The 17,395-nt window shown below is 36.3% G+C and overlaps 1 protein-coding gene across 7 annotated transcripts in view; it reads right to left on the bottom strand.

The window, feature by feature from the left end:
- Window positions 1-17,395, bottom strand: part of TOPBP1 (DNA topoisomerase II binding protein 1) — a 73,337-nt gene that overhangs the window by 16,755 nt on the left and 39,187 nt on the right. For 6 of the 7 annotated variants that reach the window (XM_004003332.5, XM_012103245.4, XM_042236959.1 and 3 more), the window contains exons 15-27: window positions 15,105-15,278; window positions 14,891-15,000; window positions 12,440-12,563; window positions 11,710-11,856; window positions 11,492-11,594; window positions 9,669-9,861; window positions 7,310-7,530; window positions 6,251-6,417; window positions 5,896-6,007; window positions 3,455-3,618; window positions 2,825-2,962; window positions 397-486; window positions 63-224 (exon numbers count right to left, since the gene is read on the bottom strand). In XM_004003332.5, the coding sequence (XP_004003381.2) occupies window positions 63-224; window positions 397-486; window positions 2,825-2,962; window positions 3,455-3,618; window positions 5,896-6,007; window positions 6,251-6,417; window positions 7,310-7,530; window positions 9,669-9,861; window positions 11,492-11,594; window positions 11,710-11,856; window positions 12,440-12,563; window positions 14,891-15,000; window positions 15,105-15,278 (1,905 nt within the window). The remainder of the gene's footprint in view (window positions 1-62; window positions 225-396; window positions 487-2,824; window positions 2,963-3,454; window positions 3,619-5,895; window positions 6,008-6,250; window positions 6,418-7,309; window positions 7,531-9,668; window positions 9,862-11,491; window positions 11,595-11,709; window positions 11,857-12,439; window positions 12,564-14,890; window positions 15,001-15,104; window positions 15,279-17,395) is intronic. The other variant, XM_042236965.1, reaches the window with a different exon arrangement.

The following is a 17,395-nucleotide window of genomic DNA, read 5'->3' as shown; positions in this document are numbered from 1 at the left end:
TATCTGTATGCACATAAGCATGTTTCTGGTAGCAAGGTTGTCAAGGACAGGATTTTACAAACCTGCATAAGAAAATCAGCAATGTATTCTGTTTTCAAGCAGTATACATTCTGGGCAGCAGCTTCTGCTATATTAACTCCTGAGTCATCTGGTTTCTGTTTATTAAAGTCGGAAAAGAGATGTGTAGCTTCTTTAAATAAAGATACAGAATAACCAGGCAGCACCTAAGGAAAAAACAAAAAGCACCACAATGTATCAGTGTTCCAAGGTAGTTCAACTGTATAATCGACACCTAAGTATTACCATCTCATAAAGTACAGAAAATCAAGAACTGATCACAGCAACCTTGGTTAGAAGTAATTATAAAAAATCCAGTTAAGTTGACTCAATACAAACCTTTGCTCCTCCTGACTGAAGCAGGCGTTTGAATCCTGATTCTCGGGACTGATCAACATGTAAAATAACTTTCCACCCACTAAACGCCCCCTGCAAATAAAAAATAATCAGTGTAGAAATTATTTGGAAAATAAATGACAATATAAAAACATTATTTTCTCTGTATTAGTTTTATGTAAGTGAATAATCTTAAGTTTTACTTCTGATGAACTGATAACTGTCTTGGTCAGAACACTGATACACACAGTCACTGTGTCTGACATACAGTAGGCCATCAATAAATTAATAATTGAAGAATTAAAAAAATGATTTAATAAGTAGGTAACAATAAAACAAAGCAACTGACATTTGTTTAGTTTTTTTCTAGTATTTTTTTTCCTTCCAACTACTCTAATTGTAGAATCTAAAACACGGCTTCTTAGATTAGATGAAGCCTTACTACTACTTCCCTTGAAAATGACTACAAATTGGAAATTTAATATAAGTACAGAATTCACAGTTAACAAAAGCTAGTGGAATTACTCTAAAATAAAGGGAATCAAGACTAACAGGGACTTGGAGATAGCACAGAACTCAGAATGTAACATAAAAGATGACATAATTTGTACTTTTAACCTTTTTGTGAGGCATGGACCTATCTGGTAGTAGGAAACCTATGATCTGTTTAAAAAAAAAAAAAAACAAAAACAAAAAAACAAACAGCTTTATTGAAATGTAATTTCCATACCATATGAATGTTTTATAAATGTTCAAAATAAAAGAAAGTATTACAAAATAAACCATCTTATTGAAAATTATAAAAATATTAAAAAATCTGTGACATAATAATAGATGTGCTTCTACCTTAAACCCATCAGAGGGTTGAAGACACCATTTAGTAAAAAGTGCATTTAAATACACCCAATTTACTAGCCATCAGATTACTACTGTTTTTTGACACTTTATTTATTTGGCTGCACCGGGTCTTAGTTGCAGCATGTGGGACTTTTAGTTGCACGAGGTGGGATCTAGTTCTCTGATCATGGATTGAACCTGGGCCACATGCACTGGGAGCACGAAGCCTTAGCCACAGACCACCAGGTAAGCCTTACTGCTGTTGTTGTTCGGTTGCTAAGTTGTGTCTTTGACTCTGCAACCACATGGACTGCAGCATGCCAGGCTCATCTGTTCTCCACTAAGTCCACTAACTAATTTGAGAGTTTGCTCAAATTCATGTCCTTTGAGTCAGTAATGCTATCTAACCATAGCTTACTAGTCTACATTAAACATGCTCATAACACAGAAGTCTTTAATTGGGCAAAATCAGCTAACACAAAGTCAACTTTATAATAAAGTAGTTGAATATCTCATGTAATTCACTGAATACTATACTGAAAGTGAAAAACAGGATGGTTGTATCAGTTGTTTACTGCCCCCATGATCACGTGGCTCACTGGGCGCAGCTGATGCTGCTATAACCCAGCATCACCAGAGAATACTGCATTACAAAATGCTAGCCTGGAAAAAGACCAACATTCAAAATTTGAAATATGCTTTTTACTGAATGTGTATCACTTTTGTAGCATCATAAAGTCAAAACACTGCAAGTCAAGGAGGTCTATATGTATTATAATTTTAAAGCTGTGATGAACATAAACAATATTTTAAGTTGCAAACATAACGCAAGCAAAAATATCTGATTTCTGGGACTTCCCTGGTGGCCCAGTGGTTAACAATCTGCCTTATAATGCAGGGGATGCAAGTTTGATCCCTGTTGGAGATCCCACATGCTGCAAAACAACTAAACCCACGTTGCAGCTACTGAGTCCGAAAGCCACTACTGGAGATTTTGTGCACCACAAGGAAAGACCCCATATGATGCAGTGAAGATCCTGTACACTGCAAGTAAGACTCAACAAAGCCAAAGAAATAAATAAATTTTAAAAATTAACTGATTTCTGTGGGGAACATCACAGCACTGTTAACAGTGTTGTGATTTGTTGCCTAGACTTATATAATGAAGGAAATGCAAACTTTCAATTAGAGGTTTGTAAAAATAAGGATGTATTTTCCTTCCATCGAAAGTGTACAGCCTTTCTGAATTTGATCTATAAACTCCTTTGATATCTGATTTGATAATCTGTGGACCCCAAGTTGAGAAATCCTGAAGCTAGAGGCTGAAAAGATTCTTTGGAAGAAATATAATATGGGTCACATTTTATACATATAAATGACTTTTAAGAGAGCCATCAACATAAATATATATTACTGTTGATCACAATTAGAAGAATTAGGAAACACATTAAGCTCAATTTAGAATGCCCAAATTAAGTATATCAATCAAAGAATAAAAGACAAATAGAACTACTCTTACTTTGTAATACAGGTTCTCTTTAGTCATGACATCAAATGCCATTTATACTACCCACATAATTATATATATTAATACCTCAATAATGCCTGATTCTTGTCTTTCCTGGATTTTTTTCCTCCATCTCATTGCTGCAAGTGCTAATTTTCGTTGCTGTACATTGATTCCAGTCAAAACATCGAGTATGGAACTACTTCCCCACTCATAGTCTTCTTCCTAGAGAATCAGTTCAACAAACTTTTGAATTCCTACAATACATCCTCAAAGAGTCCACAATCTAGTAAGAGCTACAAGCTACGTATTTTGTTCCTCTAAATACAGAGAGTACTAAGCAAGCATCAATTTATGAGCATGGAGGAAATGTAGATTAATCTGCCTTCATATGAAAGTCATGTACATCTAGCTTCATCTTAGCAACTGGCAGTATTTAGATTACTGGGCTTTACCTACTACAAGATGAACTTCACAGAAGGACATGGTCTCAGAAGAGGTATAATAGTAACAGTTTGATTACTAGCCTATATAAGAGAGATCCCTGAGGTATCTTGATTGAAAACTTCGAAAACTACATGATAGATATTATTGCGATGGTCAGTTACAAACCAAAATATTTCAAATAACTAGTTTAATATTTTATGTGCTGGAATCAATTATTAAGACATTTAATTTTAAAGAAAAATGACCGTTCACATTAATTTGCATACACACCGACATGAAGCGCCCAGCAGTCCTGCAAGCTTCAAGGTAGGAGCGATGGAGTACCCACTTTCCTGCTGCCACGGAAGCTAAATATTTCTCGTTGCGAAGTGGATGCCCCACAACAATGTGTGTACAGCTGGGATCAAAGCACTGCTTCTCAATCACTGATCCACCTTAATTAGAGAAAAATTGGCACTTTATTGATTCTTAACCTTTTCTGAGGGAAAATGTACCTCAACTATGCAGTGGTGGTGGTTTAATCGCTAAATCGTGTCTGACTCTTGCGACCCCATGGACGGTAGCCCACCAGGCTCCTCTGTCCATGGGACTTTCCAGGCAAGAATACTGGAGTGGATTGCCATTTCCTTCTCCAGGGGATCTTCCCGACCCAGGAATCGAACCCAGGAATGCAGAGAAGTTATTTATAAATGAATTGCATTAAATAAACAAAACCCCTGACAATTACTTTACATGCATATTTTTATAAAACGTTTACTCAAAATTTCCTGCTTCTCTGAAATCGGTTTGTTATAATTAAGATTAAAAAAAAGAAACTGAATACAAACAAGAGCAACGAACTGCAACTGGCTGTTCTCCTAAGCCTCTCTTAGGTTCACATCTCTTAAGTCTCTCTCAACTACCTTAGCGATTTTCAAACACTGAATATGTCACCAGGGAGATGGAGGCCAAAAATGGGCATCTACAGACCAGAAACAGAAAAAAAAAATTTTTGTCCTGCTTTTAGTGGAAACAAGGTCAGTAGACCAACACAGAAGCTCAGGAGGAAAACACACGCTAGGTAAATAGAGATGAAGGAGATGGTGAGAGCTGACCCCTCTTCTTAGATATGTAAGAAAGAAGCCTGACTTTGAGGAAAGAAGGCCTAAGTAAATAAAAGTATATGTAAAGCATGCTTTTATTTGTATTTTAAAGGTTAGGCAGTGTGGTACCAAGGACTTCCTGAGGTTTTTAACAAAACAATGGAACTCTACTCATGCTTTACAGATGACTTTAATAATTAAGAGCGGCAATACTTTTGAGCACTTACTATACAAGTCAGGGAGTTTAAAGTATTGACTCATTTAATCATCACTATTCTATGAATATTCTATTATGTACAATTTATATATGAGGACACAGGTACAGAGTAACTAATCCAGGATCACAGTGACTAAAGAACAATAAGGTAAAAATTCCATTATTAATATCAATATCTAATTCTACATAGTACATTTATTATAACCCAGACAACAGGCGAACTTATTTATGTGCATCAGTTCATTTAGACAATGCTTCATTTAGACAATGACGGGACTCTCTGCAGTCTAGTATCAAAACTCTCTAGCCACAGACTCCCAGTTCAGCAGTCTGCACTCATCTGGCTCTGCTCTCTTCCAGACAAGTCTCTGCTAGCTGCATGGTTTACAGAGATGGAACACTCCACAAAGGACAGACACCTGCAAGTGCTCCATTTGGTGAGCTCTAGGTAACGCTTAGCAATTCTGATTTATCTCCATCTAATTTATTCTATGACTGGGAAACAAATGTTCCACAAGTGAAGTTTCCAAAACATACAGCTTCTTAAGTATACAACTGTGTCTGAAAGAAATCTAAAAAAAAAAAAAAAAAGTGCCATAGTTCACAAACTTAAAAGGAGAGCACTAAAGGACCTTTTACTATTAAACAATCATTATTTCTTAATGTTTCTCTAGGTCAAGTTGTCATATTAAGTTCTATAAGGCTGCTTTGTCCAATACAGTAGCCACTAGCCACATGTGGCTACTGAACACCTGAAGCACAGCTAGTCTCTACTGAGATGTTGAGATGTGCTGTACATGTAAAATATATCCCAGATTTCAAACTTAGTAAGAAAAACAGGCAAATTATCTCACTGATATTTTATACTAACTACATGTTGAATATAATATTTTGAAATATTTTGCATATATTAATAAAGTAAATATTAAATAAAGTACACATATAAATAAAATACATATCTAAAATTAATTTCATCTGTTTCATTTTACTTTTTAATATGTAGTTGCTAGGACGTTTACCTTTCTAGTATGCTGCTTCCAGAATAGTGTCAGACGGAGAGCCTGACAACCACAAGAATAAGAACGTCACAGCAGGAGGAGCTCCAGTCTGGATATCAATGTAACTTCAATTTCATGAAAATGTACTTTTAACTATATAATTCCTTTGATTTTGTCCAGAGTTTCAACGATGAACACTCAAAGCAGGACAAGATTCTTACACCTTAATGATGGGATTCACTTTAAATCTTTAAAGCCTATGACTTAAGTTCTACTGCTGATAGGCTGTATGGCCTGAGACAAGTTATCCATCTTTTTAATCTCAATTTCTACAGCTTAAAAATGGTATCATTAATTATCTACATTTGACTTCCAAATAAGGTTACATTTTCAACATAAGTAAAATACTTGTACCTAGTTTTTCAATCAGATGACAATAATCAATACGTTCTTGAGGATTCAGAGATGACAACTGAAATATGTACTGTTTTTTTAAGTCTTCATGAGTCTCCTCTATTGTTATAATCTGGAATGGAAAAGTTTATTTTAGAAAAAATTAACATCAAAACAGCTATCAAGTCTATGGTTCTTTTACAGTAACATTTTACTTAGTATTCTAAGTTATCAAATGCAGAAATGATTATAATAGAGTAAAAAGAAATACAGTTTTCAATGTATGACAAACCTTTGATATTGATATCAAAAAATTCTGAATGTAGCGTAACAGCAATATCCAAAAGTCTTATCACCATACTAAGGATAAACAAACCTTTTCTCTAGGGTGTGGAGCCACAGGTGGGTTGGCTAGGGGGAAGGCAATACTGGGGGCTTGAGGCGTAGGGATCAGGTGGCTGTCTTTCATTGGAGTTTCCAGTTCTTCAGAGATCGGGTGTTTTGGGGCTCCAGTCACACATACGTTCCCGGGATCACAAACAGCTGAGGGGAATAAAACACCACAGTGTGATGTTATCAAAATACAACTAAGAACAAAGTCTGGGAAATATTCTCATCTGTCTTAACCAAGATGAAATTAAACAGAAATTCTAGAATGCAAAACGTACATGCAAAAGAAGTAGCCTATTTCTAGAGCTTATAAATGAATGCAATTAAAATGGCAAATGGTGTTATCTGTGTGCTTCTCTCTTTAAATACCACACCTTCATCAGTAAAATGTAAATCAGACTTTAAAAATGAGAGCAATTCTATGAGAAAATCAGAAGCAGAGATAAATCTATACATCTAGTATAGAGAAATACTCATGTGATCTCAAAGAGAAAGAGGGGGAAAGATGACCAATGATGAGAAACAGAAGCATTATGTTTTCAAGGTAAAGTCCAAGGAAGAAAAATATAGGGAATTCAGAAAGAAACTCATACAGCTCTAACGAAATGTAGGTATGTGTTAGGTGGAGTTAAGACTTAAATAAGCAAGATGATTGAGAGAAAAATCAAGCATTAACTACACAAATGCAAAAAGAACCGGAAAAATGTCCCAGGGAAAAAATGCCTAATCCTTAACTTCCAAATTTAATCAAAATACATATTTCAATGTATGATGCCTATGTGGCTAAGTCGCTTTAGTTGTGTCTGTCTGCAACCCAATGGACTATAGCCTGCCAGGCTCCTCTGTCCATGGAATTCTCCCAGCCAGAGTATGATAAATTACATCAATTTATAAATATTTTTCTGACTTTTCCAAGTTTAAGCCCAAATATATCAATTTTTGTTGGCATGTACAATTCAGAGAACCACAAAGTACTTATCTATTTATTTTCAAGAAGTCAACATGTACTTAATACAAACAATTAAATAGATTTCTTTCTCATTACCCTGTTCAGCAATTTCTGAGTCATGTAAAGGCTCCTGGAAAGGAGAATCCTCCAATTTTTTAACATCAACCTGAAGCTCAGAGTATTGTGTGGGACAACTAGGCCACTGCAGATTGCTGGCAAGTCTTGCTCTCTCCTCCCTGGCTGTAGGGTCATCCCAAATGATCTGCTCATTTTGGGAGGGTTCTGTGTTGATATCAGGTACTGTTTGACGAGACTGCCTAGGGAATAGAAGTCACAATTTTAATAACAGATAACCATAACAAAATCCGCCCTCATAACTTCCGTTAAGTTAGACTGCAAATTGGTGGTTCACCTTTAAATGTCCATCATCTAGCACACAGTAAGCACTTGAAAATACTTATTCAATAATTGAACTTTGGGAAATGTTTATTAAAAGAAAAATTTTTTTTCCCAGAAACTTACCTGTTTTACCTAGAAAATAAAGCACATTGAATCTCTATATTTAAAACTTCAGAGTAAGTTTACTGTAGGAAATTTAAAATTCTAAAATGATTACAGCATTTAGAAAAGGGACTTTTCTCAATTATATAGGATTAGGGAAACATAATGTTTAGAAACTGGTTACTTTGCTGACCATTCACAGGTTTTATTTTTAATCACTGGAAACAATAACTGTAATTAAACAATAACTATAATTACATAGCAAGTGTACTTAGTATCTATAGGCTGCTTTTAAGGAAGGTTTTTTTGATCACTGAAAACCAAACCTCTCAGAGTCTAAGGTAAGCCAGCTTTATAGTGAACTAGAGTGAAACACATTTTCAGTTCAGTTCAGTTCAGTCCCTCAGTCGTGTCTGACTCTTTGTGACCCCATGAATCACAGCATGCCAGGCCTCCCTGTCCATCACCAACTCCAGGAGTTCACTCAAAACTCATGTCCATCAAGTTGGTGATGCCATCCAGCCATCTCATCCTCTGTCTTCCTTTTCTCCTCCTGCCCTCAATCCCTCCCAACATCAGAGTCTTTTCCAATGAGTCAACTTTTCACATGAGGTGGCTGAAGTATTGGAGTTTCAGCTTCAGCATCAATTCTTCCAATGAACACCCAGAACTGGTCTCCTTTGGGATGGACTGGTTGGATCTCCTTGCAGTCCAAGGGACTCTCAAGAGTCTTCTCCAACACTACAGTTCAAAAGCATCAATTCTTCGGTTCTCAGCTTTCTTCACAGTCCAACTCTCACATTCATACATGACCACTGGAGAAACCATAGCCTTGACTAGACGGACCTTTGTTGGCAAAGTAATGTCTCTGCTTTTGAATATACTATCTAGCTTGGTCATAACTTTTCTTCCAAGGAGTAAGCGTCTTTTAATTTCATGGCTGCAATCATCATCTGCAGTGATTTTGGAGCCCCCCAAAATAAAGTCTGACACTGTTTCCACTGTTTCCCCATCTATTTCCCATGAAGTGATGGAACCAGATACCATGATCTTAGTTTTCTGAATGTTGAGCTTTAAGCCAACTTTTTCACTCTCCTCTTTTACTTTCATCAAGAGGTTTTTTTAGTTCCTCCTTATGGTGTATCAATTTCACTGAAAAGTAAAAAGAATTCCAATACCTACCTTCAATGTGTATACTGAATATTTCAATGTATATCCATAAAGAATTATTAACAAAAATAATTTGCCAAAGCTGATGGCACTCCCAAAGTGTTCATTTGCCTCAAATACAAGGAAGTTGGACTTTTACTTTCAGAATATATTTACTTACTGACTTTGGCACAAGATTTAGGCTCTCTAAAATGTAAAATACAACCTGAGGTGTATTAAGTAGAAAATCAGTTTTGCTCAGTACTCAGCTAAAGAAACATCCTCATGAGACATACAGTTAATATAGATAAATGCATATTTCAATGAGTCAATTCAAGATATAAGTCCATTAACATTCATCATAGAGATTTTTCTATTAAGAAAAAGATGAAGTTATTTCTACTGAACTTAAATCACATCACACTAAGATCTGTAATCACCTTCCCTAGAAGATAAGAATTATAAAGAGAACAAAATACATGTAATCCAATAAGAAAACTGCCTAAATTTATATATGTATATACATGTACTCATGCACTTACTAATACTAATATTATTTTAAGTCTAATACAAAGAACAGAGAGGACTACCATTCAATCCATTTCAAACAAGGCAAATTGGATCTTAAATCATGTCTTTCTCAGCGGAGGTAATTAAATGTATTAATCACGCCTCAGTGGAAGCAGTTCCTTGATATGGAACATACCTTTGCTTCCTATTCCCAAATAATTCTGGAGTTGCACGAAATGAAAGAAGGGTAAGTTAGCAAGGAAAAGCTATTTTGCCATCAGTGACAGGGACAGACCTCAGCGCCTCTAGGACTCTACTTCGTCCACTGCGGGCAGAGCGGGTGCTGTCAGGAGTTGAAGAGGTACTGTTACAACCACTTCTTGAGAGGGAAGTCCTCTGCCCTTGGGGTTTCACTATTGAAGTTGCAGACATTATCTCCTGAAGCTGCTTTTGAAAGTTCTCTCTCATCTCCAAAGTCTGTGTCAGAGCTTGAAACAAACAAAAATATACCAATCAAGATAAGTTTCTCTTTACCATATCTTATTCATATTAACTATTTTGTCTAGATTTAGTTGAACACAGATTTATTGACTCGACATCTACTGAATATTTACTATAGGCTACAGTACTGTACCAAGACTATGAATACTGCAGAACCCAGACATCAAGTCCCTTACTATGGAGACGGAATAGGAAATAATCAGGAAGCCCTCTGCAGACACTGTGCTGAGACACGTGGTCATCATCCTTCTGCAGATACCCTGCCGGTTTCTGATCCTCTCACGCTCTGTACCACACCCTGACATACATTACAGTCATTTATGATTTTCCCTCATGGTCCTTGAACACACAGACCACAACATGTTTATCTTTGGTTTCTTTACAGACTAAATATTGAAGTAGGTACTAAATAAACATTTTTGGAATGAACAGAATGGAACTAACTAAATAGGTAAATCATAGGGAATGCTCTGGTACAGTAAAGAAAATAGAAAATACTGACCCATTAAATCCATTAAAGAGAGGACACCTAGAGCTTTAACGTTACTCATTGCTGCACCCTTTATAATAGCAAGAAATTAGAAATAACCAACATGCCCATCAACAAGGAACTGGCTAAACCAAGTGGGCCATTCATACTATGAATACTATACAGTTGCCAAAAAAGGGAAAAAGATTGAAGAAGCTCCTTATGTCCTAATATGACACTCCACAAGTTGAAATGTTAACTAACAATATCAATATCAAAGTAGAAAACAATATATATAGTAGTTTAACATTTATATTTTTTTTTTAAATGAGGGAAGGAGAAAACATGTCTATAATTGTATACTCATAAAACAGCTCTGGGAGAAATCATAAGAAAATAACATCGGAGGACTTCCCTGGTGGTACAGTGGATAGGAGTTCCCCTGACAAAGCAGGGAACGTGGGTGGGATGCCCGGTCTGGGAAGATCCCATGTGCTGCAGAGCAAGCACGTGTGCTGTAACTACTGAACTAGTACTGCCTCAACTACTGGAGCCTGAGCACTCTAGGGCCTGCGAGCTACTAAGCAGCTACTCCACAGCTATCGAGCTCGTGTGCCTAGAATCTGTGCTCCACGATAAGATAGGCCACCACAATAAAGCCCGTGCACTACAACTAGAGAAAGCCTGCCCATGGCAACAAAGACCCAGCACAACCAAAACTAAATAAACAAAATAACAGCAGAAAGATAAGGAGAAACTCTTTACACCTCCTTCTGTACCTTTAAAACCATGTGAATTTGTGTTAAAATATATTGTGCATATAATGAAACTTTTCCAATCCAAGGACCAATTTTTGAAAAATCACCATCTCTACCTATGTTTAAGAGAATACGGCTGTGTCACACCAACCCTGTAGAATACCTAGTTTCACACATTTTACAGGTTTCACACTTATATCACTCAAAGCTTTGCTAACTATTAATTAATGACTGGCATGGAACCTCAATTCAATCCTCAAATATTAATATATGCTTTACTTCTATTTAGTAATATAGAAGACAACTTTATTTGTTCATCTGATGCAAAGGAAGCATTCAGTATGAAAGATACACATTTATAAATTTTGTTTGTAATTTAAAATATTTTACCTCCTTTAGAGTCATTCCTTCCATTTCCATTTGATGTTGTTAGTTCTTTATTACTGGTGGTCATATTGTCTATATCATTTTCTTCTACAGGCATATGATCTGGCTATTAAAGGAGAAAAATTAGTTTCTCAAATCAAGCCCTGTATAAGGCTTCACAGCAATATATGACTGTACATTCAGCTTAAAGAGGGGGTAAATGTATCATCCATATCGTTTACCTCATCATCCCTCATTGGAGAGCCAGCTGAGGATAGTCGGTTATTACAGAGTCGGCCATCTTGCACTGTACTGATGTCCAAGCTCATTTTGGGATTATAAGTATGCGGATAAAGAGATTCAGGAAGATGTTTATACTCCTGGGCACACTGTAATGCAATGGTGTGCTTTAAAACAGGACTAAAAAAAATTTTAGTGACTTAAAGATGTTAAGTAGGAAAAAGACAGCCCAAACATTATGTTATAAGATGGCAAAAGTTCACAAAATTAAAGTTTTGAAAAGCAGTTGACTTTAAAATTCCATCATACAAGTAACAATTTGTCCTCACTTTTAAATGTCCTGCCCACTAAAGTATAAAATCTAATTCTATTTCTATGCTTTTGCCAAAGTATTAATCACATTTCGGGGAATACCCAGAAGGAAAATGGAAGAAGAAGAAAGAAAAGAAACTGTATTGGCATGCTAAATTAATTCTCCTCAAAGCATTACAAAGTTTTCTTTCATATCATTTTTAACTAGCAAGAAGAATCAGACAATCTGAAAGAATACCCGTTAAAGATTTACTAAGCATTTAAGGATTAAAGACCTTAAGTTTCTGATGCCAAAGAAAGGAAATGTGCAATTAAATAAGGTTACCAAACTTGTTTATGTACAGAGAAATGGATTTGTGCCTTGAAGTACTGTTTATGTTTTCATTTAACAGAAAGGGGAGGGGAAAAAAGTATGCTTACTTCTAAAAGCCAGTGCTCTGAAACAATGTGTACTCCTCTTTCTTTTACAGATTTATACTCCCGATTAGTGTCATTTGGTCGCCCTTGATAGATGAAATGAGTCACTGTCTCATCAAAACTCCACCTACAACAATCAAACCCACAAGATCCTGAATACCTGAGAAAGATAACTACATTAGTTTATCATTACTCTCTATAAACAGAATATGCAAAACCTTTCAGGAACCAGAGTAAGCAAAAACACTAAATGACAGACTCCACTTTCACTGTTAAATTTTATATGCATATCTTTTAATATATAAATGCAGAGAGAGATGCAGAAACATATTCTTTAAATTATCTTCTATAATAACACTTCATACAGGTGATATAATGATAAAGATATTTTCAAGTTAAGTATCCAACCTATCCTCCAGCAGCTGGCAGCCACTAGTCACTGTACATTTGCTCTGTGCCCCATAATATTGTGTACTCTACAAAGCATTATTGATCCATTCCTCACAACAATTCTAAAATACCGTATTATTTTATCCATTTAACAGATAAGAACACTGAAGGATGTGACTAAAGTAACACACTCAGTGAATAAGAGGTAGAGCCAATTTTGACTTCAAAAAGCACACTCTTAGCTATTACACTGTGTTCCCGATTTCTTCCCATTTTATATTTCCTTAACCTAGTTTGCTAAATGTGAATAACTCGTGGTAGTCATATTACCAACAGAAATGCTGTTTATGGTATCTGAGTCTCCATATCTATTTCAGCCTATGCAAAAATGTATGTATGCAAAAATACTCCATTCCCCTCTGTGTTATCAGACAAAGGTATTTACATATTTAATGTATATTCTATTACTACGCACCTTCCACTGAGTTTAAATTATAAAAGATTTATGAAATCCATTTTAGTAGAAGGAATGTTGTATAAGTATCTGTAATAAAAAGGGAGTGCTATATCTGACGTGCCAGGAAGAGCTGGTCTAGATTTTAACTTTCCGCAGGTGGGAGACAGTAGCACTGATCTCTTTGGTGCGTATGGAAGGGAACATCTGGAACATCAGCACTTGAGAGCCGATTACCCTATGAACACACACATACTGTAACCTCTGCATAATAAGAGTTCTTTCCTCTCCTTAATTATCAAGTCTCAGAAATTCACTTCAGGAATACACCTAATGCAAATTCCAAATTAATGCCATTGACTATTAAATTCTGTTTAGGGATTTCAGCAATGTATTTTTTTTAATATATTGAGAAGACGGGGGCATTTATTTATTTTGGTTGTCTGGTGTGGCTTGTGGGATCTTAGTTCCCTGACCAGGGATAGAACCTGGGCCCCCAGCAGTGGAAGTGCAGAATCCTAACCTCTGGACCCACCAGGAATTCCCAGGACTGGCATTTTAAATCTTATAAAAACACAAGTCCTATATGTGTCTTTTAAATCTTACATAAGTCCACATTTAAACAGAATACCCACGGACGCATTCTATTTTTAGGGCTCTTAGGGCTACTGTGAGAATGGTATGAGATAATACTTGCCTCATATTGAGCACTCAGCAACCAGGTAAGAACAATACATAGACAATACAAGTAACAGTAAGTAAGAAAGCTTTACTCTTCTACAATAGGTGAATGAAACACTAAGGTGCCTATAATTACACAAATATATTTTATTTTTCCATTCTCCTGCTTTAATTTCTCTATCAAAAAGAAAGATAACTGAAATGACTTACCAAAAGGGAAAGATAAAGCTAATCATATCCCTCAAACTGTTTGTTAACTGTAAACCAATCATTATGCTAACTATGAAGTGCTGAAAACAAGTGGTCAAGAAAGCGAGTACCGCAGACAATGAAGGAATATGATAACTTAGCACTGGCCGGAAGAGGCAAGGGTCTCTCAATCCCTGATACTGATGCCATTTGTGCTAGGGACCTGTCTCTAGCTGGCTGTCAGGTTGAGAGTGGTTATCTATGCCTCCAAAGTAAAAAAGATAGGCATTAAACATCCTCCAAAAGACCATTTTAATTCAGGAGTGCTGCAGCACTTAGTAGCACTCACAGAAGGGCTTTAATTTGAAAGTCACTAAGAAACATGCTTAAAATCTCCGACCTAAATGTATTAATAAACTCCTTGAAGACAAGGATTTTTTTTTTTCTAGACTGTACTCATTCATGGATCCCAAATTTTTAGAATAGTGTCACAAAGTATGTTCTCATATATTTGTTAAATATGCCCTAAAAACACACATGTAAGAGCGAATTGATATGGGACAGGGTATTTTAAAAGGAGGAGGTAAATTAAATAAAAACTGGATTTTGTAGATACTATGATAAACTATTAATAAAAGGCAAAATAATGCTTTTTAAAAAAAAACAGATGCTCACAACAGTTCTAGGTTTCCCTATAAATTGAGTTCATATCACCACCAAAAAAAAGATGTGCCAACTACCTGTAGTCTGCACCTAGAGAGGCTGCAATCCCGTTTAGTTCACTCTGCTTCTTACTGAGTTTCTTACTAACACACACCACTACCTTCTGAAGTGGCTTTGGAGCGTCTTCCTGCCCATGGAAAATAAAAGAAACAGATCAATTATTATTATTTTAAATGTTTCTTTTTTTAATCTAAAACTTCCTTTTAATATTAATAAGAGATATAATTCCACCTTTTCTGACTGGGCATCCTTCAGTTGAGGGCTGGCAGAAAGAGCAACAGCATTTCGAGAGCTATTTGCCAAAGCAACTTTCAGGTTTTTGACGATGACTTCTGAGAGTGGTGTACTCAGTTTCCTTTTCTGCTGGCTGGGACCTCCTGGAGTTTCCAAGGCTGCAAGTGCATCCTGTGTATATGGAGGAGGAGAGGGAGGAAGGAAGTGAGGAAAAGAAGGAGAAAAGGAAAGAGAAAGAAGAGGGGAGAGAGGGAAGAGAGACAGGTAAACAGAAAAAGGAAAGGGGAAAAAAGAGGTAAAGAGAGAAGGGGAATAATCCTCAGTATTAACTGGATTATAGCTTTAACCTCCTCCAGCTTTCCTCCAAACAACAATAAAAAGAATGAAGTATCATCTGTATCTATATAAGATAATGAAGAAAACAATTCCACACTGTCCAACAGATTGGTTCAAAGAGACTAAGCAGCTTAATACATTTTCAGTAGTATTTTACCACATTTGTCTGATCTTACAGTTGAAATGACTCAGACGGTAAAGCATCTGCCTACAATGTGGGAGACCTGGGTTTAATCCCTGCGTCGGGAAGATCTTCTGGAGAAGGAAATGGCAACCCACTCCAGTATTCTTGCTTAGAAAATCCCATGGACAGAGGAGCCTGGTAGGCTACAGCCCATGGGCTCACAAAGAGTCGGATACGACTGAGCGACTTCACTTCACAGTTGAAATTGGTTAAAATGATACCAAAAAACAAAATAAACAAAACAAACAAGTAAACAAGCAAAAAACACAGAAGGAAACAAGTCAGCAAGGACGGATATAAACTAGACAATAAGGAGGATTAAAAAGTCATACTGAGCTGAGGATTATGGAAAATCTTCAAAGGTACAAAATATATGCCTAGTCCCACGCCACCCCAATTCCCACGTGAGCACTAGTCACTGCTGTTCAGGACCTGCGCTCATTCTCTTTCCCATCTGAATAGTTTTCCATATATACAGCAGAAAGTATTTAGCCAGTACCCAACTGATGAATGTTAACCTTGAACACACACAATGCGCACAAGTGAAGGAAGCCATGTAAGCAAAGCGCATGCACCAACACTGATACATTCTCATAAGCGAAGCATCAGTGTCCCACCACGCACCAGAGAGCACAGGAGGTAATCAGGTTTTTCTTTTTCGCCCATCTGTTGTATCAATTTAAAGACCACTGAGTACACAGTGAAGTACTATTCTATATATCACAAGAGAGAGACACTGCTAAACACATGATGACTAAACAATAAAACCTTTAAATGGGTTTTACACCTTCACTGAGACTGTTTCAGAACCATCAGTTTTTCACTGTAAGGTAGAAGAATGGTCTCAACAAACAGAAATATTTCTACTATCTTGCCTATTATTATTCCATTTACTATTCAAAGAATATTACTAGCTTTGAGACCTTAGAAATCATCTAGATATGCTCCGTAATTTTATAGGTGAGGATAATGAAACACAAAGAAGTTGACTTGCCTAAAAGGGCAGTAAGAGGCAAAGCAAAGGCCTGATTCTAGATCTCACAGTTTCCAAACCAGTGCTTTCCCTCTACTTTTTACAGCATAAGTAATGTTAAAGTACAAAATGTTACTTCAGAAGAAATCTGATCAAAGATTTAGCTTGGAGAAAACTGTCCCAGGTCAATTTATGTTTATTTTCTGAAGATGAACAACTTACAAACTTTAAGTCTGCTCCAAAACATACTATGAGTAAAACCACACAATAATTTTGCAAAGGTTCATGGATTAAAAAAATCACGGTTTGAACAGCTATTTGAAAGGCCAAGAACTACTAAAGGAATAGTGAAGAAAATTATCGTCGGGGAATGAAACAAAACCATCTGAGAAGGCTGAATTAAACCTTCATTTGTGAATGCATTTTTCAGACAGGGAGCCATATTCCAATGCTCAGAAGATCAAAGAAAGATGCACACTTAACTCATCTTTTTAGGACAAAGGATTGAAAGGTAAAAAGGTAACATTTTCAGAAGGTGCAATGGGTGTACTCCTAGAATCAAAACCTAAGTCCAATGCGTCTATGTAATTTTACAGTTAATGAAAACTATTCATCACACAATTTCACTTGATCCTTATAGTAAATCTGTAAGTTTTCAGTGATGTTATCCTCTTTGTACAAAAGATGGAACTGATGCTCAAGTATGTTAAATGATCTGTGAATCATACTGTTCACGAGATACAGGACTTGAACCCAGATGTCCTGATTTTCCACCACCATATATATCTCTAGCTG

The sequence above is a fragment of the Ovis aries genome, chromosome 1 (assembly GCF_016772045.2).
Source record: "Ovis aries strain OAR_USU_Benz2616 breed Rambouillet chromosome 1, ARS-UI_Ramb_v3.0, whole genome shotgun sequence".
Lineage (NCBI taxonomy): Eukaryota > Metazoa > Chordata > Mammalia > Artiodactyla > Bovidae > Ovis > Ovis aries.
Note: the sequence above shows the minus strand (reverse complement) of the source record. Positions and strands in the feature narration are given on the sequence as shown.